A 14,230-nucleotide genomic window follows, 5' to 3' on the forward strand; every position below is an offset into this window, starting at 1 on the left:
TATGTGCTCCTCATCCTTGGAAGGCCTGAGAAAGGTGTGGTCACTATTACAGAATGTGGATAGTCAGAAGGACCTGGGAAGCTCCACGAAGGAGCTGGCATCTGTCTGAGCTCAAGGGAGGAAGTGGATTTGAACTGATTAAGGTCAGGGGAATTGCAGAGGTATCAGGGAAAGAGCTAGGGACATTGTTGAGGGAGCCAGAAGCTGGAAGATGGAAAGTCAAGGTAGAAGGAGACCATGGGCCATCTGAGACCCCTGAAGCATCCTCTCGACCCTCCAGTCTTGGCTTGTTTTTACGCCACAATCCAGAGTTTCTCTGGCTCTGTGTATCTCTTTGTCCATCTCCCTAAAAGCTATGACCTTTATATAATCACCCTGTGTCCTGTAAGCCAAGAGCCGTTGGGAATCCTGCTGCACTGTGTGGCTTGTTATCTTTGCTGGACTCGTGAGGATGGGGGTGGGGGGAGGCTGGCCACCTAGTGACTTTAAGTGGGAAAATAAAGGAAGGCCACTTGGAGACTCTTGGAAGTGTGGAGGAGCCTCACTCTTCCCTCAGCTCTTGCGGGCTTAGGGTGAATACTCTGGGTAGCAGGGCTGGGTTACCCTCTATCTGCCCAGGGCCATATGCCTGTAGTATTTGTGTGTGTGTGTGTGTGTGTGTGTGTGTGTGTGTGTGTGAGCACGCACACACATGTGCATGTGCGCATGTGTGTGTGCGCATGTGTGTGCACATCTGTGCCCATTCTCACTCATGCCCTCTCTCACACAAGCAGGAGCACAACCACCCCTCTGTACCCCTTTCCACCAGTAGACAGTATTGTTTTCTCCCCTTTGGCTTTCCTGACCCCTTCCCTGGTTGCTATGGGTGCTGAGGGGACTCGGATGTGTCCCCTCATGTGATCCGTGTGATGTTCCCTTCATAAGTGCTCATAAACATCTGCCCCTGCCTGCTCTGTCCAGGGGTATTTTAGTGACGCCTGGAACACGTTTGACTCCCTCATCGTAATCGGCAGCATTATAGACGTGGCCCTCAGCGAAGCCGACGTAAGTATGCACCTGTGTGGCCTGCGTCCTCTCTCTTCTGTCTGCACATTCTGCTCCCTGCCCTGATGTGGCATCACCTGGACAAGTCACAGACCCCAGTCATACTTGATCGGAAACTAGACATTTCCTCACAGAGACTGTGGGAAAGAACCTTCTAGAGTAGAGCCTTAGCCCAAGGCCTCTGCAGACACAAGCCACCTTTGCAGGGCTGACTCTGGCACCATTGACCCCAGGCACTAGTAGGCAAGGTAAGATAGGGTGTCTCTGGTTGTTCCATCTGCTCTGTCAAAATCCATCCAAAGTGATGTATTGATGATGTGTTTGTCTTGGGGCGATTTTTCAAGTAGTCGAGTGGCATATTGTTAACGCTGTCCTTTTCTTCTTTTTTCCTGTTGTGCTTCCTGTCCTCTGTGGCTTCTGAATGCTTGCCTAACAGCACTATTTCACTGATGCATGGAACACTTTTGATGCCTTAATTGTTGTTGGTAGCGTCGTTGATATTGCTATTACTGAAGTGAATGTAAGTAGCAAACTTTGTGTCCTTAACGTGATTGTTTTCATTAATTCTGGCATAGAAGAGACTAGAAGGCCTGCCCGTGAATCCCCATGCCCATAAAAATTGCAGGCACTAATTCATTTTGAACAACGAAAGTCAATTTGTAGTCTCCCATCCCTTGTCCTGTCTCCATCCGTTCCCCTAAAGAAATGGAGATAAAAGCACAGGATTGCCACTTTGGAGGTAAAATGGTTACTTTTAAAAGATCGTCCTCAAGTCTCACGGGTGCCATCACTCTCTAGCTAGGTAACCTTAACAGATCTCCTGACTTCTTTGCATCCCAATGTCTGCAGCTACAGGATGGAGTCGGTAGTGCGTGCCTTGTGCCCACATGGTTCTGTGATGGCACAAGAGACCCCTCTAGCCACGCCTAGCTTTGAGGTAGTTGCTGCCACTCTCCTCCTAGCCTTGGGTCTGCTCTGAGTCTAGCTGGTGCCCCTTAGTCCTCAAAGAGTGTTGCCGGTGTGTGTCAAGAGAGTGCCGCTGCCCTCTTTGTTACACGCAGTTTCTTCTTGACAAGGGAGCACATACATACTGGGCGGAGCAAACCCCCAGCACGGGCAGGCAGCGAAGGGCCCTTTAGAGGACGTATGTCAGTGTGCATGTCCCGCAAGGCAGTGAGCGGAGCTTGGGCAAGTACCATTGTGTGGTGTCGACTTTTGCTCTGTGTTGCCAGTCCAGTGCTGCCTGCTGCCACCCCAGTGCTCAGCTCTGCCTGGCTGATGTATGCAGGGCTGAGGATTGTCAGGTCCATCCTGGTACCCAGACTGCCTGTACCAAATGGAACAATGGTGTTCTTGGATGCCCACTGGTGCAGCAAGGCTGACTTTAGTGTGGATGGTTGGACAGCCACCACCCTATCAGTTCCTGACCTACTTCAGTCTTCAGTTTCCTCAATTATAGGTCCAGCAGAGTGGGTATATCTACTGGGAATAAAATTGTGTAAATATTTATGAAAATACTTATTAAATAATGGGTTATGAAGATGCACTGTTATTCATGCAGTATTCCTGTATACTGTGTAAAATAATCTGTAAGACATTACCATGGCCACCAGAGTATGATGTAAGCCCCCTCACACCAAAATCCATACCATGCCACGCCAAGATACTAAGATGGCATTTTGCTAGGCCTGGCCTGAGTACACGTACCCCAAACTTCTTAAGCCTAGACTTATGTAAATTCAGCTTTACAAAACATATTCTGTAGGCAGCTATAAAATTTCTATGCATGATATGTAAATGTCAGTTGGGTGTAAAATAATCAGTTGTTGCTGAAAGGACAGCAGGACCCTAACTTGATTGCCGTGTGGCGTGACATCTGACTGCTTTAATCATCTCAGGGCATTTGAAGTATCTATGCTGTGTTCAAAGAACTTACCATGGGTCAGAAACAACCTATGACAGATGTTAGCACACCTAAACTGTCCTATGACAGATGTTAGCACACCTAAACTGTCCCGTGACAGATGTTAGCACACCTAAACTGTCCTATGACAGATGTTAGCACACCTAAACTGTCGTCATTCTAGCAGACTTTAGGTGCGGTGAGCCAGAGGTCATAAACTCAATATTTTTGGGTACCAGGATGTAGCTGAAGCTTGTTCATTAGCTAGACACCCAGCTGTCTCATGCTGCCTACCTGCTGACTAGCTAGTGTAACTTGGTACACTCAGAGGCAACACCTGCTTCCTGGGCTGGGTGCTGGCCCTGCTCTTCAACTCTGGCTTGGCCCTGCCTGTCAGTGTCTCAGGGCGGTCCTGTGTCTCTGTGGATGGGGAAGGTCCACGTGTAAGTGTCCAATTAGCACTTTACGTTACGTGTCCGTGCAAGGCCTCTTTTTATGATGTCCAGTTCTTGTTGAAGACTCACATTGGGGAATATTACCAGTTCCCAAACCTGCTGGCAGTCAGTAAATTTCCCTGGCTAGCTGTATTCTGAGACCAAACACTCCTTAGCCTTGGCCTTGGCAGCTTCCTACTCTGGGTTACCTACAGAGATCTGTGTCCCTCTACTGTCCCTTGATACAAAGGTCATGCTCCCTGCTCGTTTATCCCATCTTCAACACCATTTTTACTGGGCATCTACCACTTGTAGGCTGGAGCTAGGTTCTGGAAAAAATCAACAATTTTTTTTAAAAAAGAACATTCTTATTCTCTGTTACAGATATTTTAGAATGGGGATGTTTATTCCTACACCCCCCCCCCCCACACACACATACAGTTCCCCAGGAGAGCAACGCATGTCACATCCCCAGTGGCCTTGTCCTGACGTTGGGAGTCAACTGAGCATGGATACCCTTGGTCCATTGTTGGCTGGTCTGAGCTGTCATTAGCATCATGTTTTGTGATGTTTAATCTGCTATGCTCTCTCCCCCAGACTCTGTTGATTTTCCTTTTCTGTTGCCTAATTGATTTTCATGTTGGTTTTATTTTTAGAAAATTGTAGCGGCAAGTATATATAATCATATATACGGTGAAGTCGTTAAGCAAAAATGCTTCTAGAGACTGTATACTTCATTTCTGCTTCCCACCTTTGGTGTTTTGCTGAGTGTCACAGGACTTGCTAAGGATCATCCATGGTCATTTTAACTGTTTCTTCTCCCGTATGTCCTTGTCCCTGACCAGGGCCTGGGCTCAGGCTTGTTTGGTCAAGTCATATTGGCTCTGTGATTTGCTAGCACAGCCTTCCAGAATGAATAATCTGGCCTGGAAAATAAGAACTCTTGCTTGTTTGTAGTCTTTGCAACAACAAAAATTTTTGATGGCCCTTTGCATTGTCCTGTTTGCATCCTCACCAGTCCTTTCCGTCCTTCTGTCCCCTCCATGCTCCACCCCCCGTTTGCTCATGGTGTGATGGCTTTCCTGGACCTGTCCCCTTCACCTTTGGTTGTGCTGTCACCAAGCTGCTGAAATGCTGGATGACACTAACAGACTTACTTTGCTTTCTCGCCAATGCCTGTTTGTTCTTTGAGTTCTAAAACAATCAAGCAACAGTTTTTCTGGCCCAGGGATGGGTGTTGCTGACAGTCAGACTTTTTTGATCCCACTGTTGACTGGGAGAGAGTGGTCTTGCTTAGAAACTGGCTGCTTTATGTTTATCAAAGAACGTAGAAAAACCCGACGGGGGCTCACTCTCAGAGCCTTGTCAAGCGCCCAGCTTGGACACTGTTTCCATTGTTTCATTCAGCTTCTTGTCAGAATGAGACACAACAGTTTGGCTCTCAACCCCATATGGTAGCTGGGGACCAGGCTGAGGAACGTGACCTTGCAATAGCAGAAGCTACTGAAGCTGTCCGTTCCAAACCTTTAGGTGACAATGAAATCCTATTGAACATGGATCGCCCAGGTCCTTGAGTCCATTCTTGATAAGAAAGGCATGTGGAAAGCAAGTCTTTCCATGCTTCAGGTGCTCTAGTGTTATCCATGGGTGACTGAAAAGTCGAGCATAGTACCAGGTAACTTATGCTCCTTGTCCATCCTCTACCTTTCTGTTCCCAATGTGCCTCCTGTATCCCTTAGAAAGAAGAAAGAGGTGTTTAATTCTCTTGCATCCAAATTATGATCCCTCATCAGATCCAAAAGGCTTGCTCAGCTGTAACAGCCCAAGTGGGCTTTCCTAGTGGTCCTACTCTGTACTACTCTGTTGCAGTGGGATTTCTGCTGAATACTTGGCCCAGCATCACTATGGGCTAAGGACCAAAATTCTCAACTCTGAGAGCATATTAGAATAACTTGGTGGCTTTAAAAATTCCTGAAGTGTAGAAGGACCCAGATCAATTTAGGAAATAGCTTGGGCAGCACGTGGGCATTGGTGGCTTTAGAGTGCAGCCCAGGCTCAGAGAAGCTGCCCTCTCTGCAGATGGAGCAAAGCCATCCTAGGGGCCTTCCAGTTTGGAAGACATTGTGTCAATTTGCATGGTTCCCCCACTGATGTCAGATACATCCTCCCTGATAGCAGTTATTCCCGCCCTACAGTGTGTGGCGGCAGGGGCGATGATGTTTCAGGCCATTCTGGGGGTGCATGCAGCCTGAAGTGCTTTGTTCTTTTGTTCCTGTGTTGCATGGTCCACTGCTTTGTCTCCTGACAGATGCTGTCTCCTCTCCTCTCCATAAAAAACAACAACAACAATAAAAAGTTGACTAGATATTGTGATTTCCTCCTGTGATCCCAGTATGTAGGAGGTGGAGTTTGAATTTAAATTTAATGATTGATGATTGTCATCTTTCAGATACACTTAAAAAGATACACATTTCCAAAGTCGATTTAGCCAACTTTTATCAGCCCAAAGAAAGAGGATCATGAATGGCCTGCCATGGAGTAACGCAGAGGAGCAAGGATAACGGATAGCCAGGAAGAGCGCTGGCTCTGCTGCTGTACATCCCGCATATGTGACGGGGATTTTGGTCACATAGCTGTAGAGGGCTCTGCCCTGCCCCCTCCAGTCCTCTGAGCATAGACAAATGGAGGTGTACATACACACAGATCTACACAGATGCTCACACACATGTGCACTGTCCAGCTACCTGGTCAGGTGGCCCTCCTCTCCACAGCCCCTAGGGAGAGCGTTGTGGGAGTCAAGAGTACTGGGAAACTAATTCCTGTGTGTGTTATAGTCTTAACTTAAAAAGCAAACAATAACACAAATCCCCATGATCTAAGTTAGGCATAGTGGCTCACACCTATAACCCCAGAACTTCGAGGGTAGAGACAGGGGGAGTCAGAGTTTGAGGCCAGCCCAAGCTTCATAATGAGACCCTGCTCCCTGTCTAATTAAACACACACACACACACAAAGCTCATCTCTTTAAGGATATGTCGCTACTTCTGGGGTGAGGCGATAATAGATATAAACAAAATTGATGGACCCCAAGTTCTGACATGCCTATGGCAGAGCTCCTGTCCTGAGCATCCATCCAGGTGGATTCGAGCCCTTTCTGGTGATCAGGACCTGTTCCTGGGTCCAGAGTCTCTGCTGAGTTATAGGCATGGCTGACATAGCCGAATCCATTTACCTCTTAAGTCCATAAAATTCTTCTCTTTGGGCTCAGGAATCAGTATAAAAACCAAGCCTTTCTTCCCCATGTCTGCAGGGGAGGACCCATCAAGCAGCGTGCCCACCTACCTCCCTGTGTAGTTTTACTGTGTGCTGCCACAGAAAACCTGGGCTGGGAACCTCCAACAGCCTTTCCATTATCCAGGAAGACCCACTACTTCAGTGGAAGTGATGGGGGGGGGGGGTTGCGGGAGAGATAGGAGGCTGTCTCCTTCCTTCATTATTGCTATTATTATTTAAAGATGCTTCCTGGTGGGGAAGGCTGGCCTCCAGCATCTTTGTATTTTCTTAAGCAATTCCCTGAAGGTACTACAGTGAGCACTAGAGTGGTGAGGAAGGGCTCAGCCCTCTTGTGAGGGTGAGAGAACAAATGAACACCAATCCTTGGTGTGCTGCTAGGTCCAGGGTACCAGGCACACAGTCGGATCTGGGGGAGGCAGAGCTGCTGAGGCTCAGGCAAGCCAGCCTCATGATGTCCTTCCAGAGTCCTGAAGACTCTGTGCTTGACTGGCTGGGCCAGGCTGAACTTCTGGCAAAGCAGTGCAGGTGGCTGGAGAGAAGCCTGCCTCTGCCCTGTACACAGACCAGGCTTTCCAGCCCTTCAGCAGAGACACTGATCCAGTGGAGTGCATGGAGTGATGAAGTGTGGGGACCACAGACAGAGCCACGCTTTTCCCCATGGCTAGAGGCATTTGGGGGGCTGCTGCAGGAGGTCAGCTCCTTTGACTGAGCCACAGAAGCAGAGCTGTCTCTGAACCTGTCTTTAGAGACCGTTAAGGTCTGTACCACAGTCTTTGACCAGTCAGTCACCTGACACATCAACCCCCTGGAGGAAACTAGACTAGCGTAGTGTGTCTGCTCCTGTCAGCGACTGTCCCCATCTCCAGTCCAGTTCCAGAATGAGGGACTGATGTTTTCTCAGGGAAGGAGCAGCTGTGTTGACCAAAGACATTAACTACACACTGGTGAAAGGGGGGTAATGTTTCCTGAGCCATTGCTTCCTTCCCCCTTAATTAATGCATTTCAATCTTTGATTTCTTAAAGCCAACTGAAAGTGACAGTGTCCCTCTCCCAACTGCTACACCTGGGGTAAGATCAGTGACTGGTCCCCAGGGGCTGGGCCTTCGCCTTTAGTTTATTTGACCGTGTTGAGTTCTCCACTGGTGTTCTGTATTCTCCATGATTGTCCTTCCAGAACAGTGTCTGCAGTGGCTTGCATTCCTCATCAGTGTCCAGTACTCTTGAGCAGCCCAGCGTTCTCCTCTAACACAGTAGAACACGTGGACATGCATGTGCTGTGTGGATGCAGTTTTCCCCCCAACCCCTGTGTTGTTAGCATGTGATTTCCATTCCTACCATGCTTTCTGAGGTGAAAAGGTCCTAGAAACACACCTCCAGTTCTTACTCTGTCACCTCTGCGTCTGTTGCTGTTTTCTCAAAGTGTTGCATGTTCTACTTTCCACTGGGTTTGACCTCTCCATGATAACCCTTCAGAACTCTGAAGAGAGCAATAGAATCTCCATCACCTTTTTCCGTCTTTTCCGAGTGATGCGCCTGGTGAAGCTTCTCAGCAGGGGGGAAGGCATCCGGACGCTGCTGTGGACTTTCATTAAGTCCTTTCAGGTAAGAGCCCTGCCAGGTCTCTCCTTTCTGTCCTTGGGGGCGGGGGCGTATGTAAGTCAGGGATTGTCATCTGCCCTGGAAGACCCGCAAAGCCCTCTGAGGAACCACGGTGTCAGTGATGACTGTGGGGTACACACAGCACTGCCTCTGAGGAACCACAGTGTCAGTGATGACTGTGGGGTACACACAGCACTGCCTCTGAGGAACCAAGTAGGAATCAAGAGCAGAAAGAAGACCCTGAAACTCAGAACTGCTATGGTTCCCAGAGAGAAGGAAATGGAAGTCTTTGGAATGTCTGATTGCCCAGAATGTTCAGCAATAGTTGTGTCTGAGAGAGAGAAGGCACTACACATCCCCTAAAGCCTGGTCGCCTTGTCATAGTTACTGTTATAGCGCCATGATGAAACGTCATGACCAAGGCAAATTATAGAATAAGACATTTAATTGGGGCTTGTTTGCAGGTTCAGAGGGTGAGTCCATGATCCACTTGGTAGGGAGCATGGCAGCAGGCTGACAGGAATGGGTGCTGGAGAAGTAGCTGAGAGTTCACATCTAATCTGCAAATTATAGGCTGAGAGAGAGGCTGAGATAGACAGACAAGAGACAGAGTTTATGTGGATCATTCTCATTCAAACCATCACATAGCCTCTCTCTAACTTAGATGGATTCTCTACTTAAACCAGGTTACCTTAGGGTGCTTGATAGAATTCGAGTTCAGTTCACTTAGGTATCCACTGGGCCTTATTTGACACCTAGGACTCCATCCTTCGATTCTAGTCAATTCCTAAACAGAACTTTCTGGCGCCCTGCTGTAGACATCCCACTCTTCTGGCCAGAGTCAGCTGAGGCGAGGAATCGATGTGGATTTGTGGGAAAAGGTGCAGCCATGTAGGGAACCCGTGCACATGCATAGATGCTGCAGAGTGAGCCATGCTCCTTCTCTGCCTCATTAGCTGTGTTTCCTTCATGGCTTAAATGTTCATGTGAACCAGTGAAGTTATATAAAGATTTCAAGTTTGCCCCTCACCACCTTTGAGATAGCCATTTAAAAATTCCTAGTAATATGTGTTTGTTTGTTTGTTTGTTTGTTTGAGATGGGCTACTAGAATAATGGAATGTGTGTATGCAAAACAATCCTGTTTCTTGAAGAAATTATTAAATTAAAAAAAAAAAGTAGATAAAGAAGCCAGGTAGTTATTTGCCTTGAAACACTATGCTAGCACAGTCCTCAGACATAAGAAAATGCAAAGAGCTTTTGTGGAGATTCTAGCCCTGTGGGATGCCAGTCATCAGCCTCCCTGTTGGTATGGTGCTGTAGCATTGGACCAGGCTGCAAGTCCCAGAGCCAGTAGCCTGTAGGTGGCCTGTCCGCTTTCTCATGTACTGTCCTAGGTGGGAAAGGGCTGCTCGAATCACATGTGCTTGGAATTAAGCCCAGCAGCCCAGGCAGCCTAGAGGCACACCATACATACACATGGGTGCATTTGTCATGTGTGGCAATGGAAACATGGGCGACAGGACTGAGGTCTGGCCAGGCACACAGACTTGTTGGGATGCTTTTAAATAAAAAGAGCCTGTGTTTGTTACCACTCAGCTAGCTTCTTTTCATCCTGAGCCCAGCCCTTGACTTGGTAGCTCTTTTTGGGCGAATGTCTGGTTCAGCGGCCCGTTTTAAAGACAGCCTCAGATGCACCAAAACATACCCAAGTTGCAGTTAGAAAAGAAAGCTCAGCAGATCCCCTTGTGATTTGGCCAAGAATGACCCCATGTTTGAAGTTCCACATTTCTCCCTGTCTTCAGTCTGTCTGTAGCTGTGGTGGCTGGCTTGTCTGTCATCTGTCTATTGTATATAACTCATCTGTCCCCTTGTCTTGTCATCCTTAAGACTGACTGATGCCTGACTTTCCCTAAGAAAGGGCTTTGCTCTGTATCGAGCAACCAAGAAAGCATCACATGCAGAAGAAATGAGGGGTATTTTGCAGAAATCTTTAGCAGAGTTTTACAAGAGAATGAGTTATTTGCACCGAACTCCAGAGCACTCAATACTGCAAATGCACCATCATCAAGTTTATCCGTGTGTGGATTCCAATGTTTATGGCAGATTTTGTTGCATAAGATTGTTTTCAACCTATTTTCTGTTTTCAGTATTTATTACTATAATATACACACACTGCTTTTTTGGTCAGGGCCATAGAAGAATACATAACTTTTCATAGTTTTGGATTATTTTAGGTTATAAAAGCTCATTATACAGGAAATCTGAGGCGAGTAAGGATGATCGATTCATTGTTACAGACAAGTTAAGCAGGTTGAGTATACAGCAGGATTAAGGACCAAGTGACCTCAAGATGTATTAACTGTGAAGTCTAGCAAAACTTGTAATCTCTTTGAATGTAAAATATTTTTATAAAATGTCTCACTACTGCATTTTAAAGTGTTTTGTGTTCAGAAATTGTTTTTGACCCTCTGACTCAGTAATTCTACTCCTATGCTCCTACTCTAAGAAAACCCAGAATCAAGGTGATTTTGCATAAAGATGTTTCTCGACTCCTCTACAACAGCTCCCCAATCCCCACCCGAGATACAGAGGAAATTGAAGCAATTGGGGAATCTGATATTTTGGAATGATTTGGTCAATTACGGTTTTATGAAGGATGCAGGGTACGCTTCAAACTCCCTGAGAACTGTGTTTCTATATGGAAAACGGTTCAGGTTAGCACAGGGCGATACTGAGCTTGGAGTGCACACCCTGCCGGTGACACTGTGTAAGTCTAGGCGCGCAGGTGTGGGGGTCTCCAGAACTGAAGCACTTACGCGGGGCTAGCCTCATGTGGGTCTTGTCTCTCACAGGCACTCCCATATGTTGCCCTGCTCATTGCCATGCTCTTCTTCATCTACGCCGTCATTGGCATGCAGGTGAGTAGCAGCTGCCCTTCCCTCACAGAACCCCTCAGGTCTGCACTTAGGCCAGGTCGCGTAGAAAGACAGGACTTGATGTTTTCAGCCGAATGCCGTGGCTCCTGAGGAGATAAGGAGAGAGAATGTTATGGCCCCTTGGGTGGGATTGAACTCCCAAGACGGAGCTGCTGCCAGAAGGAACCAGACACAGAAGGATGCAGAGTTGGAGATGCAGCGGGAGACTGCTGTGCTAGTCCTCCTCCCCGACCACACCTGCACTCCTGTCTTAGAAGAAATGAGATAGACAGGAAGACCTGTGGTCGATCGGAGCCGCAGAACGCTGTAGATGCCCCGGTGGGGAAGGAGATGCCCCAGTCGTCAGTTGGCGATCACATGCTCTGCCCTGGTGATACTCATTCCCAAAGCCTGGTGATCACACGGGCATTCTCACATACACCCAGACGCTATGGTTAGGACTAAAGCTGGGCATGGACCAAGGCCCTTAGGCTGAGAGACTGAAGTGTGTGCTCCAGGGTTGGGAAAGATTTGGGGCCCTCACTGACAGCTGGGTCCTAATACCCTGGGGTAGCTGGAGGACAACAAACAGCTCTGAGTACCCTGAGTCGGAGGCAAATGACCTACATTGGTAGAATGTTGTTGTTCTGGCTGCCGAGAGGTGCACCTGGGAGAAGTGACGTAGTTCCAGCACAGAGTGATACTGTATTTATTTATTTATTTATTGTTTGTTTGTTTGTTTGTTTATTTTGTCCTGGAGGCATAGAAGTACTTGTAGGAATTTTATTGGGAGTTCCAGGAAAGAGCCACCATCACACCAGAGCCCCTGGAATGGACTAGCATGAGCTCCTGCTGCTGGGTGTTATGATGAGAGGTAGCTCAGGGCTCTGTGAGCTTCATTGCCCACCTAGCTCCAGATTCTCATAGCAGGCATCTGCCAGAACCCAAGACCTTCTGCCATGCCAGTCTGCTCCTCATTCCGGTGGGGAAGCTTTGCTGGGCAGGCAGAGCCCACAAGGCCCTGCTTGTAGTGATGTTTCATTTGTATTTTAATAAAGCTTGCCTGAAGATCAGAGTAAAACAGGCCCACTGGTCAGCCATACAGACCGGGCAGTGGTGGCACACACCTTTAATCCCAGCACTAGAGAAGAATATAAGATAAAAGGAGATAGATAGCTCAGTCTTGTTCTGAGGATTCATGGACGCAGGATCACCATTTCAGACTGAGGTTGAAGAGCCAGTGGCTGGCTGCTTTGCTTTTCTGATCTTCGGGTTGAACCCCAAGATCTGTCTCTGGGTTTTTAATTATTTGTGCTACACCCAGCCCGGGGAGGGCAAGTCCTCAAGGCTTCATCCCATTCCCTTTGTCTTATCTCTTTTCTACTTCTCTTCCCTCCTCAGGACATTCATTGTGCTCCTTCCAGGAGACGTTTCCTCTATCTGGAGAACTCTGGCCTTTCTCACTTAACTGACTGCTGCTTCTCCTTCAGTTCTAGGCTTATGGACTGCTCCCTTTGGGTCTTCCTGTCCTGTCTGCCTAGCACTGGGGAAATTTCTGTTCCCTGCTCCCTGTTCCCTGTTCCCTGCGAGGTTGGATCAGGTTCCAGCACTCACTGTGGCTGTCTGCCATTGCCTGATCACCCTTGTATTCTCCTCAGGGCAGAGACTCCTGCGGGGTGACAGCGTGCCTCTCTGAGACAGCGTATTTCGAATGTCCAACCTGGTGCATGGCACACGCTGTGCCCAGCAGATCTGTGCAGAAGGTTGTCCTAAGGAAGCCTGGGTTCGAAGAGAGTCCTGAATTAGTTCTAAAAGTCACATGAGTCTTTTTCTATGACTGTGTTAGTCATCACTGCATGACCATACTGAAATATTGGAGATAATTAACTTATAAAGAGAAAGTGTTTATTATGGCCTGCAGTTTAGGTGGTCTAATCCAGGACCAACTAGCCCCGTTGCTTTGCCCCATGATGAGGCAGGACACCATCACTGAACAGGCTCAGAGAGACTTCCCACATTCTCCTGTGAAGGCACACCCCCAGCGACCTGAGAACCTCCCATGAGGCCCCACCTCTTAAAGTTGTACCTCTCAACAATGCCACTCTTAGGGACAAAGCTGCTAATCACATGAACTTTGGGAGAACATTCAAGATCCAAACTGTAATAATGACAGAAATCTGATTTTTTTTTTCTCCCTTAATAACTTCCTCATCTAGATGTTTGGGAAAGTTGCCATGAGAGATAACAACCAGATCAATCGGAACAACAACTTCCAGACGTTCCCCCAGGCAGTGCTGCTGCTCTTCAGGTGAGGGGGTCTGCGAGGGTGGAGGGTGGTCCTCCTAGAATTCTGAGTGACGGGTGATGTTTGCTCCTCTGTTGGCTGTTGGTAGACTTTTGCTTGGTTGTTGCTGTTGTTCTATATTCGTTAGTTACTTTGTCTGTTTCGAAATAGGGTCTCAGTCTGTAGTCAGGGCTGGCCTCAAACTCATGACAGTATTCCTGCCTCCACCTCTCAAAATGCTGGGATTGTATGTTCTTCTGTGATCAGCTGTTTTGTATCTTTTTAACATGTTACTATTATTTCGTGTGTATGTATGAATAGGATCAGTGTTCATGAGTGGACATGGCACTGTGTGCATGTGGAGATCAGGGTCAGTCTTCTCCTTTAACCTGTCATGGGTTCTGAGAGTTGAGCTCCGGTCGTCAGGCTTGGACAGCAAACACTGTTTACCGACTGACCTTTCTCCCCTGCCCCAATTTTGGCTTCTTAAACAGAACTAGTATTTCCCTTGCATTGTTAAAACTGTTGGGTGCCATTCGGATTGTAGCTGATACTTAGACCACCAGAAAAAAACACTGTAGGCCAGATACCTATGCGTGAAGAGTGTTCCAGAACACATCTAGGAAAGCAGAAATGCAGAGAAACACGGGGACATTCTGCAAAGCCAATTACAGCATCTTAAGATGTACAGCCTCACACTTTATGGGATTAGCTTTAGCCCAAGCTGACTAACTTTGCAAACAACCCTCCTCACAC

General features: G+C 47.7%; 1 protein-coding gene across 16 annotated transcripts in view; it reads left to right on the forward strand.

Moving 5' to 3' along the window:
- Positions 1-14,230, forward strand: part of Cacna1d (calcium voltage-gated channel subunit alpha1 D) — a 309,902-nt gene that overhangs the window by 262,063 nt on the left and 33,609 nt on the right. For 8 of the 16 annotated variants that reach the window (XR_005975392.1, XR_005975393.1, XM_041662364.1 and 5 more), the window contains 5 exons: positions 1,481-1,564; positions 7,699-7,743; positions 8,149-8,277; positions 11,128-11,193; positions 13,407-13,498. Coding sequence is in view for 14 of the 16 variants with exons in the window: in XM_041662364.1 (XP_041518298.1) it covers positions 1,481-1,564; positions 7,699-7,743; positions 8,149-8,277; positions 11,128-11,193; positions 13,407-13,498 (416 nt within the window). In the remaining 2 variants the exon portion in view is untranslated. Of the gene's footprint in view, positions 1-960; positions 1,045-1,480; positions 1,565-7,698; positions 7,744-8,148; positions 8,278-11,127; positions 11,194-13,406; positions 13,499-14,230 lie in introns of all 16 variants that reach the window. The other 8 variants (XM_041662363.1, XM_041662368.1, XM_041662375.1 and 5 more) reach the window with 4 other exon arrangements.

Source organism: Microtus oregoni, unplaced genomic scaffold, assembly GCF_018167655.1.
Source record: "Microtus oregoni isolate MIOR12 unplaced genomic scaffold, Mior012 000013F_ref0000133, whole genome shotgun sequence".
Classification (NCBI taxonomy): domain Eukaryota; kingdom Metazoa; phylum Chordata; class Mammalia; order Rodentia; family Cricetidae; genus Microtus; species Microtus oregoni.